General features: G+C 34.6%; 1 protein-coding gene across 6 annotated transcripts in view; it reads left to right on the forward strand.

The window, feature by feature from the left end:
* The window catches only part of LOC106466133 (mitochondrial thiamine pyrophosphate carrier-like), a 39,468-nt gene extending 15,248 nt beyond the window's left edge, over positions 1 to 24,220 (forward strand). For 4 of the 6 annotated variants that reach the window (XM_022394088.1, XM_022394087.1, XM_022394089.1 and 1 more), the window contains exons 4-8: positions 4,182 to 4,184; positions 9,918 to 10,073; positions 18,524 to 18,703; positions 20,799 to 20,982; positions 21,736 to 24,220. In XM_022394088.1, coding sequence (XP_022249796.1) covers positions 4,182 to 4,184; positions 9,918 to 10,073; positions 18,524 to 18,703; positions 20,799 to 20,982; positions 21,736 to 22,043 — 831 coding nt within the window. In that variant the 3' untranslated portion in view covers positions 22,044 to 24,220. Of the gene's footprint in view, positions 1 to 4,181; positions 4,185 to 9,092; positions 9,577 to 9,917; positions 10,074 to 18,523; positions 18,704 to 20,798; positions 20,983 to 21,735 lie in introns of those variants that run through there. The other 2 variants (XM_022394092.1, XM_022394091.1) reach the window with 2 other exon arrangements.
* The last annotated feature ends 252 nt before the right edge of the window (positions 24,221 to 24,472 follow it).

The raw sequence follows: 24,472 nt of genomic DNA on the forward strand, positions 1-24,472 counted from the left end.
ATCTGTACCCTGCTTCTTTCTGTCTCCTGTCCTTCCCCTTCCTCTTCTCTCCCTGTCAAAACTTCCTGTTCCACTGTTCCCATCTGTCCTCCTGCCACTCGTAGACTTCAGTGCTGTCTGTTTTGGCAGTGAATATCCTCTAGGCCTTTGTTTTTTTCCTCTTCTCCTCCATTGTCTCCTGTTCTTGTTACTTTTCCTCCTCTAAGGGATCTTGTTTCTTGCCAGTGTTGGTCTGTGGCAGTGTTGGACCTAATGGCTAAAGATGCTATCAGACAGGTTTCTCATTCTTTTCCAGGATTTTATTTGTCTTTTTGTGGTTCTCAAGGGATCCTTCCATATCCCCTTGGGTTGTGCTAATTTACAACATCTACAATGGACTCTGCATGATCATTGGATCCTTGTTTGGAGTCCATTATCCTCCACCATTCTCCTTCCTTCTTAATCAAAGACTTCACCTGGTGACTTTATAAAACCAATACCATTGAGAGAAGAGGAACAGGGGACCAGAAAAGGGTAATTATGGTGTTGAGATGAGTGGCAAAAACATCTAGAAGAGGAATACTCAGATGGGAGCACAGCCACTTGAACACCAGAGAATTGAGGGACCACTCTGTAAGAAGTATCCTGTCAGACCTTGAGAGACAATCCACAACAAGATTTACAGCACACAGAATATAACAAGCTATTAGACATACTTGTAAATAATAGGCCCAGAAAAAGAGGTTGTGAGAGTGGAAACAGAGAGAGCAAGACTGAATGTCCCCCCTGGCAATTTATATAGGTGACAACAGTAGAGTTGACTGTATGTATAATCACTAGACATCCACAAATCATCATAAGAATATTATCCAAAACCAACGTACCAGCAAAAATTCTAAGAGATGGATATGAAGGAATGATTTGTCATGGGACTACTGACCTGAATTCACTTGAGAGTTGAGACATGCACCCCATCTCATCAAAGAGACACCTGGAAACAGAGAATGAGAGGAAGAAAGAGGAACACCCTCTTCTCTAGCTCTGGATGCATTCAGTCAGGACTGATCCCACCATTTTCTCTATGCCTATTCTCCCATTTGTCTTCTCCTTCGTGTGCTTTCCCTCATTCAGGACACTTCGTATTGAGTCCTCCTGATAACCTTGTTGTTGCTGCTATTGACCCTTTTCCAGTCCTATCCTCTTCTTTCTCTCCCTCTGTCACACTTCTTCAGCCTCATTCTTCCCTCTCCCATCCAGCAGTGTCGTCACTCTGCCGTCATGTGTGGGTTTTGTCCAGTCCCTTGCAGGACATTTCAGACATCCATGTATAGCCTTGCTTCTTTCTTGTTCTGTTTGATCTTACTCCCTCATTGTCTATCCACTAAAATGGTGAACATTCCATAGTTTGTTTCTGCATCATGCTTTCTCCCCTTCCTGTTCTTCTATTCCCATCTTTCTGAATATTTTCATGGCTGTTTGACCAAGGCTTATCACTTTTGACTATTGCTGGCTATACTCTAACTCTACCTAATATTTTCAGGTTTTCTCATTATTGAGGTGTATTCTCCTCTCCTGTTTATGTTCTTTCATTCTTTTTGCCACCTTCATCCTCCTCATCTTGCAGTCCTTCATGATTGGAACCTGAATGTTTTCCTTCCTATTTTTGTCCCTTTAGTCTTTTGTTCCTTGTACCATCTTTCATTTTAGTACTTTTTCTTACATTTTGCCTCTATGCGCTAATAATGTTTTCTATGTTATTTTCCATCATTCGTATATTCTTTGTTATCGTGCTCGTAATTTTCACCATCATACATTGGTGGCTCTTGAAGGGGACAGTGCATTCACTCCCATTTCCCTTCCTTTCATTTCTCACTTTTATTCTTATTGCAATCTGGATAATTTTCTCTGTCCCATCTGTGCAATTCATTTTTACTTGGCCCACACTGCTTCTTTTCACAGCTCATGCTCCCATCTATTTATTCTCTGGAATTCCTCATTTCCTTAAGATATTTCTTCCATTACCCTCATGGGAGGGCTACAGCAGCTCATCCATCTAGTCTATGCTTCATTGGACCTAGATTTACATAGACTCTTTCATGTCTCCTCTCACCATTCTCACCTTATTCTCTCTTTGGCTACTCACTTCCATCATCTGTTGAAGGAGGCCACGCGGACTACCCCATATACTTTTGTTGCGCATTAACTTCATCATCTGGCCATATCTTCTTCAGGATATAAATTTCCTCCCATCGCCATTCTACATACACTTTACCTGCTCAGATTGGGTAAGTTCTTTTTCTTTATCTTTTATCTTTCAAGGGGCCCCTATCCTACATTTCAGAATCCTGCTTGGTGGTATGTGGTGTCTGCCAGGGTATACTTATATTTAAATCTGCACCATGCGTACATTAAGGCCTGAAATTATCACTGGGATGTTCCACAGGACTGCTAGAGGTTTCCTTGCAGTATATTATTTACTAAACAAGGTCCAATCTGGACTGTACTTATTCATGGATCATCATGATTAAAGCAGTGTCAGGATTGTTTCTGTCTCTCTAGTCCTCGTTGAATAAACCTAGACTGGCCTGCTTTTAAGAATAGGGTTTTGTGGTCACCCATTGCACAGACTAGGTGTAGTGTTCCTCCAGGTTCACCAATGCACTTTACCACCTTTGTTTTTTCTAGTTGAGTATTTGAGCCCTTGCCCCTCACTAGTTCCTAACCACTAGGGTGGTTAACCATGGAGGCTTCCTCCTGAGAGTGACCAATTCCAGCCAGCAGATTGTAGGGCAATGGTGTTATGTTGGTGTAGATGGTGGAAACCCTTCTCCAACTATGGAATGGATGAAAAATTCCCCTTGCTTCCTGGTTTTGGACTGAAGGTGATCCACCAAAGACCTTAGGTTGTTATACTGCTGAAGTTCACTCCTCCAGTTGGCTTTCCCCCATCCTACCATTGTTTGGATGTCAGTTCCTGGGCAGTCTGGTGTTGGATCGATACAGGACCAGCAAACATAAGTCCCCACTCATGCAGTTGGTAGGGACCCTCCTCCTACTGTGAACCAGTTGAAAATTTTCTGACATTACCTGGTTTTGGATTGGAGTTGACCACCACATTTGCTTTCCCCATCCTACTGTTGCCTGGCTTTTCAGGTTCCCAGGTGATGTGATGTTGGATATGTACAGGATCAGCACACAAGAGTACTACCTAGGTTGGTGATATGGAAGTTACTTTTCCTTTCTGCATCCTGGTAAGGAGATGAAGATGGTTTGGACCCTCCTACTCTGGACTGGATCAAATATACCCAATGCCACCTGGTTTTGGACTGGAGTTGACCTGCCAGGTGCAGTATGATGCACCCTTGCCACACTATACCATACAGCATGTCCATTTTCCAGACTATGTTTTTGCACTTGCTTCTTTTCCACCTGGCTTGGTAGCACATCTTCACTATGAGCCAAGGGTATATCCTGATACAGAAAGGGTATGTTCTCCCACTGGTGTGCCCCTATACGTTAATGGGTTCTCTTCAGGTGCTTTCTGAAGGGGGCACCAGTCCCTCCATCACTTCAGTGTGGGATTCTAGGTAATATGTGATTGAAGGTAGGTATCATATAAAAAGTTAACATTTTCCAACACTGAAAATTTATTTCCAATAGCTAATTACCTCTTCTCACACTTCCTGTGTGTCTTTTCTTGCCTAATCTTGAAGTGATGATTGAACAGTTAGTATAGAGGAAATCAGCTGCACTAGGAGAGTGTGTTGCACTCCTGTTGAAGGAGGGTTGTCACATGTTCATTTGCATGCTACAGTGCAGCAAAATCATGTGGAAATATAGTAGTTTAGGTGGAAGCCTCAGGGCTAGAGGTGAGCAAAAAATTGTGCATTTATAGGGGAACACAAAATCAAGGAAAGATAATATGTGACTGGAGGTAAGAATCTGTTGGAAATACATTTTCAGTGTTGGAAAATGTTGATGTTTGATAAAGTAGCTCCATTGTTTTCAACCAGGGAAGGTTTTTGTCAATTAGTATGTTGTAAGATCAGGTTATAAGGTCTTGAATTACTGCAAAAGATATTTTAAGCATAACAAATGACTTTTCAGACTAACCACATACACATAATAATTAAATATACAACTCTTGACTTTTTTACTTGTTTTATTTCAAAAGTTTGAGGCCTTATTACCAATTTTTTCAGCTGGTGAGTGTGCATGTACAACATACAGTCTAGCAAATGGGATAAAGCAAAATGCATGTTGCTAAGTAAAGGCATCTATGAATAAATGGAAGGATCAAAACATTAATACAAGTGAGTCATTACATTAACATCTCTCTGAACCCTTGAATATTACATCATCTAGCCATTATTGCTCTACTTCCTGGATTGGGTAAGAGACTATAGTGTTATAGTTTATAATATTCATTAAGATGAAACAGGAACTGGTGTAAGTGATATGGCCTGGATTAGATTCTTGTTAATTTTTTGTAGCTTTTGATTCAGCATGTCTGTTTAAAAATACTCAGTGCTTCCAATTTGTGACACTTGATTTTCTGATAATTGAGTGACATAAGAAGTGTATTTTAACTTAAAATAAGCCATGTGTAGGTTATAAAAAGAAGTATAAACAAACAGCTTCAGGAGAAAGGGTGTTGCCAAATTTTCATACTTTAAAGTTGGCTATAGTTTTATGGTTGTCTAATTTTTACAAATTCTTATTTGCTTCTACATCCTCAGCGTGACCAAATATAATGGGTTGTTCATTAATGATAGGTATGTTAGATTCTGTTAAAACAGTCAGGTGTGTTTTTTAATATGAATCAACAGCAATGGAGTGTTATGCATCACAAACATACAGATTTATAAATCAGAAACACTTTTTCTTATATGTTTCACAACCTTAAAATGAAAGTTTTAATCAGAGACATACCTATGAAATACTAAAAGTCTTTTCTTGTTGAGTTGCTTTCAACCATTTGACTTCAAATTCTGAATGTCAAATTACCTAGAATTAAGGGTAACTTGAAAGCTTTATGTAGGTAGCACTTGTGTAGTTTGAGACTATTAGTCTGTGACCATTGTGTAGGGTCAGTTTAAAACCCCTCAAATCAAGTGTTCAATGGTAATTTCATGTCAGGAGATCCTTGTGGAAAGAATCATCTGTTTTGCACATAAAAGTTTGAAGGGCATATTACCATTGCCCTTTTTTCCTTTAGGAAGTTGTTTAACATTTGTTTTTCATGCTTATTATGTTAATAAAATTTTAAATAAATGTAGTACTTCTTATGAATGTATAAATAAAAACTCAAATTCAATATAAAACTAGTTTTTTATTGTAATAATAACAATTAAGTACTCTGTACTTAACTTTGCTGTTAAATTTGTTATGAATTTTGATACTAATACTTGTGGCTGCATTGTCAACTCTCATTGATCTTTGTATTCAGGCCATTAATGGTGAATTATCTGATGTCTATGGCACATTTAATAAACACTTGGATGCTAAAGTTGTTTCACACCTTCTCATTTCCTGCAGTCTTCAACAGAACAGCTCTTTTGTGTAGGCCTATTCACCTCAGTGTCTTAGGAACAAGATTCGTTAACCAACTGTAATCTTGATGTACTTAACTTTGCTGTTAACTTTGTTATGAATTCTGATACTAATACTTGTGGCTGCATTGTCAACCCTCATTGATATATGTACTCAGGCCATTAATGGTGAATTATCTGATGTCTATGGCACATTTAATAAACACTTGGATGCTAAAGTTGTTTCACACCTTCTTTTCCTGCAGTCTTCAACAGAACAGCTCTTTTGTGTAGGCCTATTCACCTCAATGTCTTAGGAACAAGATTCGTTAACCAACTGTAATCTTGATGTACGTTCTGCTGGCCTGATTTTCTATTTTTTTTTACTCAGATATGTTCTATTTTAAATCTTGAACCTATTTCTACTACACCTGAGGGCACTAGTGACAGGTTTGATGATCCATTTCTGGAATTATAGTTCTACCATTTTCTCCTGATATTCAGGTTATTGCAGTTGCTTGTAGGAACCAGCAGAATGTTAATAACTTTCACGTTTCTTACATTCATAACATGGGGATCTTCCACATGTCTTTCTACCTTGACTCGTCAGTTTTCTGTTCTGCATGCTCTGATTTTTCTCATTTTGAGGCTTTCTTATTCTGCACAAAATGTTAGTTATCAGCTACTCTGGTTCTTTTAGTCAGAATCAAATATTTATCTTGCAATCTTCCTCAGCTGCAGCTCTCAGTGATATTGTTTCTATTACCACATGGCCTTTATGCTCCTTTCACACCTTAGCTTGCTCAAGTAAGTACGTACCTGCATCATTTTGTTACTTGTAGGAATTTCACCTGAATTTGTTTCCCATTCAGGAGAAGTAAACCTGCAAGAGCTGATTGTAGTTCTATCCTCTTGACTGTTTTCTAGTCATTTTAGTTGACATATGCTACTTGTTCCTTTTTTAACCTTCATTTGTAATAAAAATGTAGAAGTAAGGAAGGTGGGTGGTCTTCTTTATACTTTTCTGTTCCAGATTATTTCACCATGTGGACTTTTAGGGGGCTTTTCTTGGCTCATTTGTGCATCTGTGGGATCCTTCACTTCTGGTTCTTTGGGTTGGACAGAGTTTTCATTCTAGTCTTTACATGTTACACCACCACCTGTGAGAATGTGCATGGTTCCTCAGATTCTATTATTTCCTCATGTCTTTAATTTATACATCTATATAAATATAATAGTCCATGTAACTACTTCACAGAGTATGGATGGATCTTCACCAAAATTGGTATGGAGGTTCATTAGGTCCATGCGGGCATACATACATACAAATGATTAGTTTTGCATTTTTTGGTTTTTATGGGAATTTTTGCATTTTTTACCACTACCTTACCTCCTGTGGATGGATCTGCACCAAATTTTGTATGAAGGTTCATTGGGTCCATGGGGAGATATATATACAAAATTTCAGTTTTGTGTTTTGAAATTTTTATGGGCATTGTCTTCTACTATTTTGCCCTCTGTTGATGGATTTTCACCAGATTTGTCATGAAGGTTTGTTGGGTCCATGCAGAGTTATACACAAATGTGTGTTTTCACATTGTGTGTTTTGCAGTTTTTATGACATGTGACACATTTTCTTTAGGTATCTTCTCATCTCTATTTTTTCCACCCCCCCCCCCAAAAAAAAACTATGAAATTAAACGTAAATTATTCAATATGAAATTGTCATTGCTCAGACAAACCATTATTTTTATAACCTTCAATTTTGTTAGATTACAGAGTTATGAAATAGAAAATCAGACCCCTCCTGCCACAACCACCTGTCACATCCTCTCTTTCAGGATTTGTTAATAGTTCTCTCTTACGTTTACTTATATATTATCTATAACCAATAGAAAGTCGAGGTTTTCATCTGTCAAGCGATGTATTCTATTACGTTATGTTCTGAACACAGAATAGTCAATTTCACTTCTAATACAACTTTGGTTCCCATAGGAATCACAACAGCTAGCTTGGATGCATTTGTAGTGGCTCTTGTTGGATAGTAAAAAAAGCCAGAAAAATTGTGATTGTTAGAGAAAATTGCCTATTTTTTCCATGTTGTTATTCTATGTTCTTTAGTACATTATTTAATTAAATAAAAATTATTTAATGCACTACTACCATTAGTATAAAAAATGTAGGGTTAAGTATCATTGATAGCCAACAGCAAAAAAAAAAAAAGAATACTCGGATATGTACTTTATTTCTTGTTTTTTATGTTTATTCTTTATTTACTATTATACAAGTAACTAAAATGTAAGAAATAGAGATCTCTTTAGGTTAGTTAAGGTTAGATTAGTAAAACAAACAATAATAATAATACTATAATAAAAAGATTTCATGAGGCATGCACACAAGCAGTTCAGAGTAGCTTGTGGGTAATGTAATTTGACAACATAACATGAGCTGCACGTTCCCCAAGTGATTTACAACTTAATGGCATGAATAGTAGTTAGATATGGCTCAAAGGACAATAAAACAAAATTTAATTATAAATAGATGTATACTATTATGAGTTTAAAGCTACTTAGGATAAACAAATGTAGTTTCACGCTACATTTGAAGTCATTCTAGAAAGAAAAGGAGGGTAATTTAGATTTACTTAGATTTTGTTTTGGTGGTTACGAGATCAGTCAAATTGACCAACCAGATACAAGATAAGATATACAATTTTACTGAAAAGAAACATTTGAAATATATTCAGGAGGTTTTAAAGATTACACAAATGAAACTTGAGGTTTTTGAGAGGAAGAAAAGTATTTTTAATTTAACATGAAAATTACTTTGCATACGGACTATAAGAAACAGACATAAGAAACTGACTGAAAGTTGAAACTGTCCACAAACTCCTACTGATCAGGAAGTGTGACAAATACATGGACTTAGAGAGAGTAGTTAAGAGATGACATTCACAGAAGTCCCAGAATATTGTACTTTGATGTATGTTATGCTAAGATGAATTATGAATTCTGTGTTAAAGGGTTGCATAGCTGTAGGTCAATTTTGCCAAGGAAGAGGCAGAAACTACAAACTACTCTGATTAAAACACCAAGCCAAAAGCTCACGAAAGCACTTACAAAATGTACGTTCTTTTCACTATTTTTTAAACTTGTATGAGGTTAATTCTGCCAGTATTAAGAATGTAAAAAGCATAAGAAGCAACTGCAGAAAAAACTAGTGTTGACTGTGGCATACTGCACCCAACTCAAATGTTGTTAGGAAAAGAATGATTAAGGCTTTGTCATTAAATTAATCCACAGTTGTCTGCAGGAATATGAGAAACTCATATTAACACTCTCATTAACACTTATGACTCTCTTAAGGTAGCCAAATGCCTCGTCATCTAATTAGTGACGCGCATGAATGGATTAACGAGATTCCCACTGTCTCTATCTACTATCTAGCGAAACCACAGCCAAGGGAACGGGCTTGGAAAAATCAGTAATTTAATCATTTAATTGCTGATTAATAAAATATGATTAACAACAAAATAAAGTTGTAAATGTTTATTTTTATTATTTAGAAAACCATACCTTTACATCTATACAAATAATGAAATTAACTTTGATATATTTTTCAAAAGCATGCACATAAAGTAAATTATGACCTGTGCCCTAAAGTTAATAAGCCACATGCATGCCACCCTGCCCTTTTTTCTTGCTGGATATAACACTAAAGTGACTGAGCCTGTGTGGAGAGAGTTAATCATGAATTTACATAACTTCTGTTCAGGGGATGGGAACTCCAGCTGTTATATATTTATATATTATTAATGGGTATAGAGTGAGGAAGTGCCCTCCATAGAAAAATGCTTTTCTGAGTATCTTCCCTTTGGTAGAATTCTACTCGGTTTTCCCATGAATTCAGTCCATTAACATTTATTGTGGTTCTGGATTCTACTCGTGCTTGGCCACATAATTTGTTTGTTGTGGTCTAACTTGTTTCCTACCTTCCTGGCGGACATTTTACTTTTGGCGAACCAATGATCTTTCTGACAGTCTCAGGTTCTCTTCTTTGTTTCAGTGTGAGTATTCTGGCTCTCAGTATTTCAGATGTAAATCTACATGACTTAAATTGTTCATTTTTAAAATTAAGATAATTTTGAAATGGGAAGAACCTCTGAAATATATTCCCACCCATCTTTTATGAAGTATAAAGTTGATATCACTAGTGAAAACTTTGCGATTTTTAGTTGATCCGAGGATGAAGAGAAATTGAGAATTATTGATACTTTGATAACTGCAAAACTGGAGCTAACATTAAATTATCAAACTCAGTGACTACACTTCTTCTCAAGCTATAAAGTGTTCATTTATATCTTTTTTTAAGCTATGCAGGTCACTGTTTTCTGATTCTGTTCTTCAGCTTCAGGTTGAGCCAATACATCGAACTGCTGTCACTTCAAAGTATCGAGGTTTAACACATGCTACTCAGTGTATCATTAGAGAAGAAAAAGTAGCAGCTTTATGGAAGGGACATGTACCAGCCCAATTTTTGTCAGTTGTCTATGGTGTTATGCAGGTATAATTTTTTTATTACTCATTTAATTTTTTGTTTGTAATTATTTGATAAGTTTTATAGACTGTTTTTGTGTCAATTTTTGGAAATCAAGTATAACAGTATTATCAGATAATAAAAAATGTAAACAAAATATATCACAAGAGATTTAGATAAAAGAAAGTGGCTTCTCCATTATATGTAAAAAAGCAATGCCCCATTGGACAAGGGATAGAAAGTATGGACCTCTATGCATTTTGAATAAGTATATGGAGGTTCATCACTTATGGAAAATATAATTTGGATTTCTGAAGCCAGTTTATTTTCAACATTTAGTTTTAGCCGTCATTATTTACACATTTTACACGGCAATGAAGAAAAAGTGGGCAGTTTTGAGAGAACACAAACAAATTCAAGGTTTTCTTAAAGCACCGAGACAGCTATGCTACAGCAATAGGAATATTGTGTGATATATTATATAACCACACTAACATTATTAGTTTTATTTCTTACCTTCCAAACAGGATTTTAAATTTGAAAAATGTTTTCTTTCTCTACCTATAACTGTAAAATAATGCCAATACCTTAAAGAATAGAATGCTGCAATCACACAAATTCTTTGTTTACTGTTTGGGTTGAGTTTGATATATTAACTATATTCTACTGACATAACTTATATCTGTAAAAGTAATGGTAACTATAAAATGTGAAGCATGGTAACGTTTAATATAAATTGAGAATGTATGGAAATAAAGTCATGAATAATACAAATATAATACACATAGTTTTACGTTCTAAAAAGGGTTTTAAATATACAGTAGTCACTGTATCACATATTTTTTATTAAAGATAAGCAAAAATACTGTGAAACTTTTTTTTGTGTAAGAATAATAATTAGTTATTGAGATCCCCAACTGTCAATCTTTCAATTATTCTTTGTTCATGTAATGTGAAATATCTCTTCATTTTTTCATTAAACAGAAACTATAGGTGCTTACAGTTCTACATAATGGATATTAGTATAAGAGGCATTGAATCAACTGTATCAGTATCAATACAACAGCAGGCAACAAATAAAAAATGACCTGTTGTTATTGTGGTATGCTCAGATTTACTAATTTCCATTAGAGTAATTGGGTAGGAACTGCAGGATAACTGGAGGCTTGCCACAAAATGTATAACTGAGCAATATTTCTCTGACCTCGACTGATTCTGGCATAAAAAAGGAGACTGGACATAAGTTGCACACAGTAAAACAATCTTTATTAAACTGAAACTGCAATCAGAGTTAAAGATGAGTGTAAGTGTGGCACGTTTATTGGATATTCTCCATATCAGTTCAAGTTAAGAGAGTTGAACCAAATTCTAAAAGTATTTTTATTCCAAGTTGAAGTTCTATCAAAAGTTGTAGTTCCAGACTGAGAAAATATGGCACTATGTAACAACAATGGCATTCTTCTAAGGATAGAAGCACTACCCATGTGACTCCTGATCACTTTCTCTTCAAAGTAAGGGATGTTCCAAAACATACTTCCACTGCCACTTATAGCTATAATTCAACTGCCAGGATTTCATTCTGCCCATGTAAGCATTGTTTTGATTTTTTCTTGCTTGCTTCAGTCTTTTATACCTCATTCACTTGCCCTTGGTGATATAGGTCTCGTGATACTCTCCACCTATGTCAATGTGCCCTCTATTCTGATACTGTATAAAAGCACTTCATTCAGATAATTTTATCACTTTTTCTCGACAAAGCGTCACTAATGGGTTTCGCAGTATTACGATTGTTTGGAGATACTTTGAATGTTATCCTGTTCTCTAGTTGATTTCATAACAATAATAATAACGAAAAAACTCTTCTTCCTATCTGGCAAGCCAATTAATGTATGTATTCCTGGATTATTATTTCTGGCACAAAGGTAAATTGAGTCTCTCCTCTCCCACTTCTGATATATATCATCGCACAATAATCGGGGGGGGGGGTCACTTTCAGTTGAGACTATCATTGATCTTATTCATAATAAGGTGGAGACATATATTTGGATCTGTGCTGATTCTCCAAGGGGCTCTAAGGTTGCAATTGAGGATGATCTTCAGCATTTTGGAGAGACTTTAGATTCGTTTTTTTCCTGTGCCTTCTTTTAGATTGGATTTCTTCAGCCCCCCTGTGTGTCAGTGGTAAGTTTACAGATCTAGGGTTCGATTCTCTAGGGTGGGCATGGCAGATGCCCTGAAGTTGCTTTGCTCTAACTAAACAACTTGCTTTACCTCTCAAAATGCTGTTACAATCAATGATCATCACCATAGTCTTTAAATGACATATAAAAAAATGAAAAGGATGCGACTTTGGCATAAGCTGCCTTTAATTTGTTTTTCTTCTGTTGGTTCTTCGAGTGTGTGATATTTTGGGCTTTTTCCCAGTTGGTTTTAATCCTGCAATTTATTTGATGGCTGAATGGTCTGGGAGGAAATGTTTAGTTTTTTTTTCTCTATACACATATATTGAGGTTTACTTTTTAGTTACGTGAAGGGACAGTTAATCAATGTGTCGGAACATCGTGATTTCGCCTACCACCACTAGGTGGAGCCATTTTTCCGACTCTCAAATAATACATCTTCTCGAATTTTGGGGTTTTAAGGCAGAGTTTGTAGTTCACCTATATAGGTCTGTGCCCCTTGTTGGGACAGAGTAAGTCCAAGGGTTTACAACTCAACTTTTGTTTCCTTTCACTTCACTTTGTTATCACCAGCTTCATTGAGGACATTCTGGATCCATGGTTGGCATGCACATTGGTTCAGCTTTTGGCTTCTACATTCCTCCCTGTTGTTTCTGGAGTGTCAAATTTCATCAGCTCCTCCTACAGAGTGGTCATAGTTCCGCCCCTATTCGTGAATACCGACTCACGACATCACCTCGTCTGTAAATTGGTACTCAGAATAGCTTTTGTCTATATCCAAGGTTTCTACTGCTTAGCATCGGTGATTATTGTATAACCTTAGGGGCTGTGGGGGCTTGGTTTCAAGAATTTCTAGATGTGTGGTAATCTTAACCATAGGTCTAGAAGCCCTGCAGGTTCTTGGATTACAATTCGTCATTCAATCTACATCTTCTTCACTATTATCAACCTAACCTGTAGGGTTTCAATCTCCGCAGTTCATCAGGATTTGGAACTTAGTTCTAGGGTTATCTGAAGTTACTCATTCTTCAATCAGTGTTGATTTTTTACTGGGATTATACTGTCCAACCTGGTTATTGTTTGGTCCTATCTGCTCCTTGCCTTAACAGTGGAGTCCCACCACTATCGATATTTGTGGTACACATGGGTCAGGTATTCTTATCTATTTCAGACTTGCATAGGCTTAACATGGATTCTGCCGTATGATACGAGTTTTCTCGTCCCCTTCATTCAATAGTACTGTGTACACACCTTTCCATGATTGACTGGTTGCTGTTGGCAACATCTTGTCAATTGTTAGACCATCACATCCTGATTATACTTTCAGATACAACCCAGGCAGTCCTCCCTTTCGGGATTGCAACATCTATTCTTGCTGCAATTCAATATGTCATCAGTCTGGGTACTTTTTAATTTTCATCTCGTCTCTCAGTTGGGCTTAGATGTCTTTCATCCTGCTTAATGCTATAGAATAGGATACCACACTCTTACTCACCTCTCCTCCTACTGCATGGTTGGTTCTTTCTCTTCTGGAAATGTTAGCATCACCCGAATTATTCGTGCCTTTGGGACGAGAACACAAGTTATCCATTTATTGGTCTTTAAGCAACCAGGGATCATACACATCTATTTCCTGGTTTCCCCAGTTTCCTTCGTCTGGATCGTTCCTCGATCTCAAGGGGTTGTTAAGTCGGGACACTACTATGAGTTGGGTTCCTCTACTGCCACCTTGTCCAGAGTTCCATTCTCTTCATGAATGCCTTGCTTTAGGAATGGGGTACATATACCAACAGTCAAGAATTCCAGAGTCTCAGTTTGGACAACAAGGATTCCCTACACAATGCTTTCATCCTTTTCATGGTCTGGGCTTCTTAAGGGGTACATCGTCAAGCTTCAATCTGACTATTCCATAGGGGTTCATCCCAGACTATACACTCATGAAATTACATGAGTAAAGCAGATATGGATTACTGCCCATCTCTTATGCTCTGTGGCATTGAGTCTCTTCCTACCACAGACCTGATGTATAATTCCAGATGCCATCAGGTGTTGGTTGATTGACTCTGTCAACGTGGTAGCTCTGCTTTTCAAAATTGAGTATCGCAGTTACCATTGCACTCTCTCCAGTGCTGCAGTCCTCTGGACTCTTCAACACATCCCCCCCGCTTCTCATGGAATATGGAACTCATTGCTGCTTCCCAGTTCCTAGCTGCTGGGGTGTGGATCATGGAGGCCAGTCCTTCTGAGTGAAGTACAATACCACTCAGTTGAGAATAGGGTGGTGGCATTCTGGTGTTGTCGATGGTGTGATGTTCTTCCTACCATGGATCTGATGTACAGTTCTGGGTGTTGCCAGGTGTTGGTTGTAGCACTCCTAGTTGGGTCAGGTGTTTGTTGGAGACTGTCCAGCCACATGTTCTCACATGTGTTTAACTGGTTCTCTCCTCCTCCTCCAGCAGACTGGATGATAAATTCCCAATACCACCAGGTTTTGGATTGTAGGTACAACCCCAAATTGCAGACCCTCTTTCTACAGGCTTCTAAATGTCATTTCCCAGTGGATCTGGTGTTATTTGATGTTGGACAAAACATATGATTACTCGCATGTGTAAGGCTGGCTACCTTGTTCCTGCTGTAGACTGGACGTAACATTCCCATTGCTGTTAGGTTTTGGCCCGGAGGTAAATGCCTTCTAAGCTCTCCTTACATCCTACCATCTGCTGGATGTTGGTTCTCGATGGATCAGGTGTTGGTTGTGTTGGAGGTTTGCACAAGCAAAGTCAGTTTCTTGGTACAGATGCTCATATTCCTGTCTGGTGCCCATTTTTGAGGTGAAGGGTAGAGGGCCGTCTTCCTATTGCAGACCTGATGTACAATTCCAGATGCCACCAGGTGATGGTTGAGGTTGAACTCACATTTACAGTCTGACACACCCTAGCCACTCGACACCTGGGAGATCCTTTCCTGTTGAAAATTGTTGGGGGCCTTCTATGTTTTCACCCTTTAGGTTTTGGGGACACATTCCTGAAGGGTGAAGAGTATATCTGGCTCAGAAGTGGTACAGTCTCCCACTGGTGTGATGTTTTTCATTCCTCACTACACTTAATGGTCTTTCTTTGGGTGCTTTCTCAAGGAGGATCATATTCTCACTGATCCTCCACCAGTTCAATGTGGGATTCTAGCTTTTTGTGAGCGAAGGTAAGATATCATGTCAGAAGTTAACATTTTCCTAAAGTGAAAATGTATTTCTGATAGATATTTACCTCCACTTACATTTCCCACTTGTCTTCCTCACTTCCAGTGTGATTTGGTTCCATTAGTTATAAATTAACAAGTGCATGAGTAGAGAGGGTGCTAGTTACTATTGGGATAGTGTCGCACTCCCATAGGTGGAGGGTTGCTGCATAATCATTTACATGTTGAGATGCAGAAAGAAGTGGGAGTTACAAGGCTAGTGGCAAGTGACAAATTTGCACCGATAGAGGGCAGTACTAGTTGATAAATCTTTTTGTGAAAGGGGGTAAGTATCTATTGGAAATACATGTTAAGTTTATGAAAATGTTAACTTTTAAAGATTCTGTATTTCAACTAAGGAGGTAGAAAACATACAGTGTGCCTGCATATCACAGTATTACTGAGTTTTCAGTTCATTTATCAGGCTACTATTACATATTCTTTCACACCAGTTTATAGTATACAAAAAAGCACTGCCCCTACTAGATATGAAACAAAAAAATAAGGCCCACCCACATGGATAGGATGAGGATGCATTGCTAATTACCAGTGTTATTGTGCCCAATAGTGGAATACTTGGAATACCACAAGAAAGTGGGAATAGATAGTATTAAGTTATGTTGAAAAGTTCAGTTTAAAAAGAAATACATTGCCACTTGGGAAATATTCCTGAAATTATTAGCACAAAAGATACACATTGAACTTTACTTTTACTGAATTAATTATTAATTGAATATCACTCCCTCAAGAATATAAATAGTTTAGCATGAAAATGTAAACAGAATATGTGTCAATAATCTGTGGCATATATTAACAAAAAGTTAACTTTCTTAAAATGACGATTTTTAGAGCATTGCCTGTTTTTTATGATATAATTAAATTTCTTTATTAAATACTGGCAAGCAAAAACGAAAGTACTAATAAAAATATAAGAGTATTTAATTTAAATATATTTGTTCAAACATTCAATTTCAAGGTTTTCAGTTTGTGAAATTTTGATCCAAAATTGTCACTTGACACTCAATTTTCAAAGGACTGAGTCAAACATCAGCATCTAGCATTGTGCATTTATATTAACTTAAAACATGCATATTTAAATATGTATTTTATTTCTCTTTGCTTCTGAGGAAGATAGTGTCGTGTTGAAAGTGGTAGAGCTGAGGTTCATTCGTTTTTTTATTTATTTTATTTGCATCAGTGTGCTTCTTTGGAAAACTCATGTCATTGTATGTGTGTGAGTATATATATGAGATCTATATGAACATGAATTGTTGCATTATTTTGTTGGATGAGCTCTTGTCCATCAATGTTAAACTTCAGAATCATGGGATAGACGTGTTCAGCAACAATGTTCAGTTTTACAGATTGAAAGAGTCAAGATAAGTCCAAGTAGTCAATTACATGAAGTATTCAAAATAGCATGAAAATCTGGTTTGGCTCCATATTGTTTACTCTAACATGAGCGTATAAAATGATGAAGCTTGACTCGTTATAGTTTATGTTGTAAGCACACATGAAGCTGAAATAAGTACTTTTCAGACTGGTTGTCAAAGTTGCCAACTGTCCATAAACTTATGGACATTCTGTGAAAAAAAAAGTTTCATATTAAAACTTCAATATACATATAAATTGAAACTGTTTTCTTTTAATGATGTCAATTAAGAAAATACAATATTGGGTAAAAACAAAAGGCCACCATATTGTAAGATTGACAACCTTGCTGGTTGTTAATTGCCATGTGATAGTTCTCCAGTGTTTTTTGTATCATATACAGTTGGAGATAGTCAAATCCTGACCATTTTGAAGGATTGGAATACAGCTGACATCTTTTGCACATAATAAGTCAGTTCAGACATCTTTTCCCTTGACAAGTTTCCAGCAATTAATAACTATGAATTTTACTAGTAATAGACATACTCCTTTTTGCTGAAAGGTATATTTGAACATACAGTATCAAAATGCTCTTTGATTATGACCATCTTGATGAATAGGTAGCAATATTATGCTTCTTGGTCATACTTGTAGACCAATCATGATATTGCAACATCTCTGAAGTCCATTTTGCAGAGGCAAATAAATACTAATAAAAATCTAATAATGTGTTCTAATAAAAATTGACCAAACAGAATAGCTACACGGTGTGTGTGTGTAAAGAGGTCTAAACAGATTAATTTTTTAAAATATTTTGATAAGATTTATTGCCATGTTTCGGTTGCAAGAATAAATAGGAGGAAGTCTTTACTTTTATGAATTTGTACCTGATGATGATGTGAATAAACACATAAAAGTGCTAGTTCAATACATATACTGTCCCAAGATGTTGTCCTAATTTTAAATTAGATATACGTTACTTTCACATTCTGCTTTGACATACTTATAAAATCCTTTTATACTAACAGCATCTATGCCAGGTTATGTTTAACTGAGGTTCACAAAACAATTCTTGGTAAAAGTATGAAACGGAAAACATTGATCTGTGTGTCTAATTAACTAACTGAAACACGGTAGGAAATAGCTAAGTGTCCCTTTGCTGCAAAAGAGGTTCTTGAATAAGTGGAGTTTCATCATACTAAAATAAACTGCTTTCTCTTGTTTTATTTATTAGTAGCTCCAACTAGTCTAAAACAATAAGTATTCAAAATATGAAAATAGAGGTGAAAAAGAAATCTTTCACATCAGTGTTGCAATTTGTAAATTTAGCATGAAAAAACAACAACATAGGCACAAATACTTTACGTTGTTATTGTTTTAATATTGATATTTCTGTTAAAACAGTCAAAGAACACAGATTTACCAATAATTAAGAAAATTTACCTTAATGATAGAGGTGACCATTATGGAAAAAAAATCATATTTTCATTACCTCTTATTATTAGTTTGAATAGATGCATTATTTATAAAGATATCCAAATGTGATTTTTATAAATTTAGTTTATGTTCATATTCAAGCCATTACATCAGTTGGTTTGTGTGTAACAGATTTAAGTTTATAACCAACTATCTATCTTTTTGATTGTCATATACTTGGTATTCACTTACATAATAATCATTTTTTTTCTTTAGTTTGTATCATTTGAAGTCCTCACTGAATGTGTTTGGAAACTACTATCACCAACATTAACAAAGAACTGGAGACCTGTTGTTCACTTTACTTGTGGAGGTATATCTGGTTGTATGGCAACAATAGCTGCTCAACCTTTTGATGTCATACGTACAAGACTTGTTGCTCAAGGAGAACCAAAGGTACCTTTTAAGTACATCTTGTTAAGCCTTTGTTTACTAGAGTCATTATTATGCTTAAATAGCCTTGTAAACCTTGGCCTTAAATGAAGTATTTTTAATATTATATTTCAGCTTATAACCAACTTAAGAATTTTTGCAAACAGTTTGAAAATTAATTTTTTATGTCTATACTCACGTCGTACACCCTCCCTCATACACCCAGAATGTCAGCAATAAATCACATTCTCATAATTCTCCTGGCTAACGTTTTTGGGAAGTAAAAATCACATACAAAATGAGTGTAAAATTTCCACCAGAACCTTTTATTTATAATTTCTACTTTATGAACATTCTAGATAGCTTTGCACACTCACACTATGGTGAGAATGCCTATGTTGTTAGATCTTCAGATTTTATTTGCTTCAGCTTCCAAATGATTCTCTGGGTTTTGTTACTCAGACATTGCATTGTATTTTTCTCTCTAAGCTGGCTAATTTTTCTGACTTGCTAAGAGAAAGAATAGTGGGGATGGAAATCTGTCTAGATCTACCAAAATAAAGTTTGATGAAATTGTCATTCTTTTAGCTAATTTAACTTGCAGGGACATCTATAAAAATTATAAATTAGTTTAAACTCTTAACTGCTCAAAAATAAGCAGGATCTTAAGCCAAAAACCAAACTTGTGAAATCTCTAACTGTCAAACACTAAAAAAAATCTAAATGGTCAAATATCTCGCAGAACATGGTAAAATCAATAAAAAATATCTGTGTTATATAATTGTATTAAAACTAATATAGTATTAAAATTTGAATTATAAACTATATTTTGATGCCAAGTTTATATACATTGATAACAAAGTAATTCAATTATATTTTGAATATAACTGTAAAAGATCATGACATGCACACTTTGACCTACCTGTGTCCAGAGGGTTAATGCTGGTATTTGCTGAATGAACACACTGGTATTACATAATGTTATTAACTTAATGCTGATATTTGCGGAATGAACATTGGTGTTACATAATGTTGTTGACTTAATGGTGGTGTTTGCTGAATGAACACACTGTTGTTGCTGGTTTAATACTGAAGTTTTGTTTTTAGTATTCCTGCACTACCACTGTTATGATGAGTGTAACATCGCTGATTAGCATGAGTTGGTACAGCTCTTCGATATGTGTCTGGAAACACTTTGTGTTGAATTAGTTTGAGACAATGTGTCCCTTGTTTTAAACAGGAAAACATTTCATACTTGAATCTGTGGAACTCTGCTGTATTATAGTAAGTTACCTATACTCCAAATGCTCTGGAATATTGAAATATTGTATTCTAATCTTTAAAATGCTGAAGTCTTACTATTGTCATGGAACTGAACTTAATAGATATCTTTTTTTTCACTTGAATGAAACGAAATTTACAAATGTAGACTTCACATGCATTTAAGAGCTGTGACCAACTTGAATATATATTTGCATATATATGCATCAGGCCAGCTGATAATTCTTTTTTTAAAAGTGAAATACTTAATCTGTAGGCCTATAAACACTTATTTTGACACCTTGAAATATAGAAAATCTGAATGGTTTTGTCATGATGTTGGTTAATGCATTTTATACTTTTCCTTTAGCTAGATAACTCACTTTTACAAGAACTGATTAATCATAAATGTGTTAAAACTTTGTTTAAATATTCAGTAAGATTGTGAAATAAAAATAAATAAACAAGTTTCATTTATTAACTTCCTTTCAAGGATAAATATTTTATACTACAACCACATTGCCTGTTTTCGTACATCAGTTTTTCCTTGTGTAAATATTTTTCAAGTGGAGAACTTTCACATGCTTTGATGATTAAGCTTATGATTCACACACAAAGCTTTGGTGATTATGAAATCTTAAACAGTTCTAGACTGTCAGGTGTTAATAAGTTAGTCAACTTTAGTTCAGGAGTAGCCCAATGTGTACCTGAATTAACAATTTGAGAAAACATTAGAATGAACTTGAGGTAAAGCTTCATGTTTTATTATGATAAAATTATGTTAAGACAACTAAAAACTTCAGAGTTCTAAGAATAATTTTTCTACAATAATGTGTTTGATACCATGGTTTTCTATTAGATGTACAAGGGCACAATACATGCAGTACAGTCTATACTTAAAGAGGAAGGATTTTTTAAGTTGTATAGAGGTCTTTCTCCTACACTCCTTCAAGTGGGTCCTTATGTGGGTGCCCAGTTTGGCTTCTATCGATTGTTTCAGGAGATATGGAATACTGCTTTAAAAATCACTGATACAAAGATTGGTGAGATATTTTTTTGTAATTCACATTTTGGATTATCTTTTAAGTTCTAGAAGTTTGTTTATTTGTAAGATTCCATGAAATTAGTTGAGTAATTGTGGCAGTTTTTGATTTATAAGCCTAAAATATGTGATTAAAAATTTTTAAATCTTAGCTTATACAGCTCTTTAGGCTTAGATAAATAATGATAGTTAGCATGGCATGAAATATATATATTACAATTATTATAAAGAGCTGTATAAACTAAGGTTTACACTCGTTGCTTATTGAAAATTTAATGCTTTCTTTTCTTCCTCTGAAGTTGAAAGCTGATTTAATTTTTTGTAAAACGTAGAGAACTAATCTGACTTTTAAAGAATGAAAGCTTTACATGTACAATGTTTTTGCCTGTAATCATTTCATGAATCTTGGTTGCCATTTGTGTTCTGAGATTTGGTTATGAATGTAATTTAAAAGTATTTTATAGAATTTATTGAAAGATTAAATTATCATAATAAAGAACCTGTTATTTATAGCATATAATTGACAGTTTTAATACTTTGGCTGTGTATTTATTGTTTAGTTTTAAATAGGTGTGTTTTATATCTTAATAATGTGGGAATACAGTTTAAAGTATTCAGTACTTTGCAAATATAAAAAAAATATATATTTTTAGATTATACAAGTCTTAAGAAAGATATTTAATTTTTAATAATAAGTATAATACAAATATTTTATTGACTTTTTTATTAAATAACATAAAGCATCATTTGATAGGTATAACTGAAAGCCTAGTGTGTGGATCCTGTGCTGGAATGTCAGCAAAAGCTGTAGTCTATCCCTTAGATCTAATTAAGAAACGACTTCAAGTTCAAGGTTTTGAAAAAGCCAGACAACCCTTTGGTTCTCCAAGATTATACACTGGAATTATTCATTGTCTTATGACAGTTCTGAAGGAGGAAGGATTTGGGGGCTTGTACAAAGGTTTCTCTCCTAGCTTACTTAAGTCAGCATTGTCAACTGGGTTGAGCTTTGCAGTCTATGAAAAAATGTGCCAGTTACTGTTATTGAAGTACAAGTTATGACATAGGTTTTAATGAATTTGTTTTGTTTAACTTAGTACAAAAACAACTTAAATGACCCTTTTACTATACATTTCTGTGTTTAGTTGGTTTTATAATATCAGTAAAAATATTAAAATGTTTTACATTGAAGATGACTCCAGTTTTAAGACAGGATGCTGATTTTCTATTTGAAAAAATTCAGCATAATAGGTTGATGTTTAATATTTTTTACTTATCCTTTTTTTTGTTGTTGTTGTTGGAGTCACTGTGAAGTGCATTTCTCTTGAATTATGTAAATTCACAAACAAAATTTTATTGAGAGAAGTGTCAAAACTAATTTTTTAAACTAAAATTAGGGAAACGTTAGGATTTATAAGTTTCAAAATGTATTACATGTTTGAAAAAAGTACACGAGAAGATGCTTAAGTTTGAGTAATACATTTAATGTATTCATGATAAATTTACAGTTTGAATACAATTGTGATAAAAAAAATACTAACTTGTGACTTTGATATAGATAAAACAAAAGTTTCAAACATTAATATGAAAACAGGTAGACATAAATACTGATGTGAAGCTTCAAATAAAATAATAAGCAGTCAATGGTATAAAAGGTTTTGTAAAAAAACTCAAGTAATTTTTGCAAAAACAAAAATAAGTTCATTATTCAACTCCAGTAGCAATTAATTTTATTAGTCCTAACTTTATATTTGTTCTTTCTATACCAGATTAGCCAGTATGACTAGCCTTAATAACTTTTTTGATGTCCTCTCAAGTATTGAGTTTAGTAAAAGAGCTACTTCATACATGGGAAAGTATGTTCATTATTAAAAAGAGTTCAAAATTAATTAATTTTTTATTGGTAATGCTCTCAATCAAAGTGAAAAGGTTATTTCTGTAAAAGATCAGTGGTAGGTAACTGATGAAACATGGTGTTAATCCATCTAAAATATGGAGACTCACCAAATCACCATTACCCTATCTGATAAACCACATTTTAATGGTTAACAGTTAATATGAGAAGTTTTTCTATGAGAGAGTTATGGAGAAACATTAATTGACAAACTAAAAGTTATGTAGTAAACAGTCTCACTAAGTTATTTTGTGGATTCAACTAGTTTTAGAATGTTTTTTATACTTCAGTTAATATATACATTATAAGGTAGACTAAAAATTAGCAGAACTTTACAATAATTTAATCCTGTATAGATTCCTGTACTTTAAATGAATATCAGAGTGGGTAGATTTGTATAACTGGTGAACTCCAATTATTGTTTTAGGTACTAAAAAAGATTATTTATCAGTAAGCTTATTCACTCTTAGTGTAGGAATACACTACTATGAAATATTTTGTAATTGACAACAAAACATAAAAATCTTTGAAGTTGTATTAAAATATAATTTTTTAAGCATACAAATTAATATTTTAGTTTTATGGCTTTTGGTATTTAATCTCGTCAATATCCATGAACTTGACTTTGGGGCAATGGAAATCTGTTGGTGAGTAGAATTGGTAGAATATATTACTAGTAATTACTAGTTGAAGATGCTTAATTCAAGATCACATATTAATTTTCTCTGGGTTTTGCATGAATTATTATTATAAAAATTGTTATGCTCTTAATCTACTTTTTTTATCTCTGTGGATATATGATTGTATGATCTCCCCTGAATCTAGTATATTTTACTATCTGAAGACATTTTTTGCTTTTTTGTAGCTGCATTTGTATCCAGTGACTAAAGTTTTTTTTCTGTGTATATGACTTGATAAAATACCTCCATATAATAGACAGTAAGAAACTATTGTCCAATGAATGAATTAAAGAAAAGTGTAATAATATTCAGGGTTTACAGAGCAACTGATCTGGATTAAAATATGTAATAAAGTTAAAAATTATTTTTTGTATAAGTGAAATTCATCACTACTGACATTTTGTTTTCTCAAACTATGCATGTTTGGTTGTCTTTTTAATATGTTAGTTTTATATTAGTTTAGATAGTAATTAAATTTTTTAACTGCGTGATAAAGGGATGATATTTCCTGTTACCATTGTCACTAACTAACTTCAGAATTTTCAGATTGTGCATTTAGCCATTCCTGTGAAAAAGTGACATTAAAAATTTAATTTTGACTTAAAAGAGTTAGTCCAGTAGAGAAAGATTATATTTTTGAAATAAAGTATATTTCAAACAGTTAATGACAGAGTTTTAGTTTTTAATTTGATTATATAGGGAAGAAAAACTAATTTTTTTATGTGCCTAAGAATGAGGAAATTTAAGCAAACAACCGAGCCATTTGTTTTATCGCATGGCTTCACACCAGGACATGGTCATTTCAAGGGATAATGCACAGTATTCACTCAATTTGCATGATAGCTTTGACATTGATGATGATTCAGTACTCAGTAATGACAAGAATGAACAGTTCGATAGTAATGTTTTCTGTGGAT

This window comes from Limulus polyphemus, unplaced genomic scaffold, assembly GCF_000517525.1.
Source record: "Limulus polyphemus unplaced genomic scaffold, Limulus_polyphemus-2.1.2 Scaffold2163, whole genome shotgun sequence".
Taxonomy (NCBI): domain Eukaryota; kingdom Metazoa; phylum Arthropoda; class Merostomata; order Xiphosura; family Limulidae; genus Limulus; species Limulus polyphemus.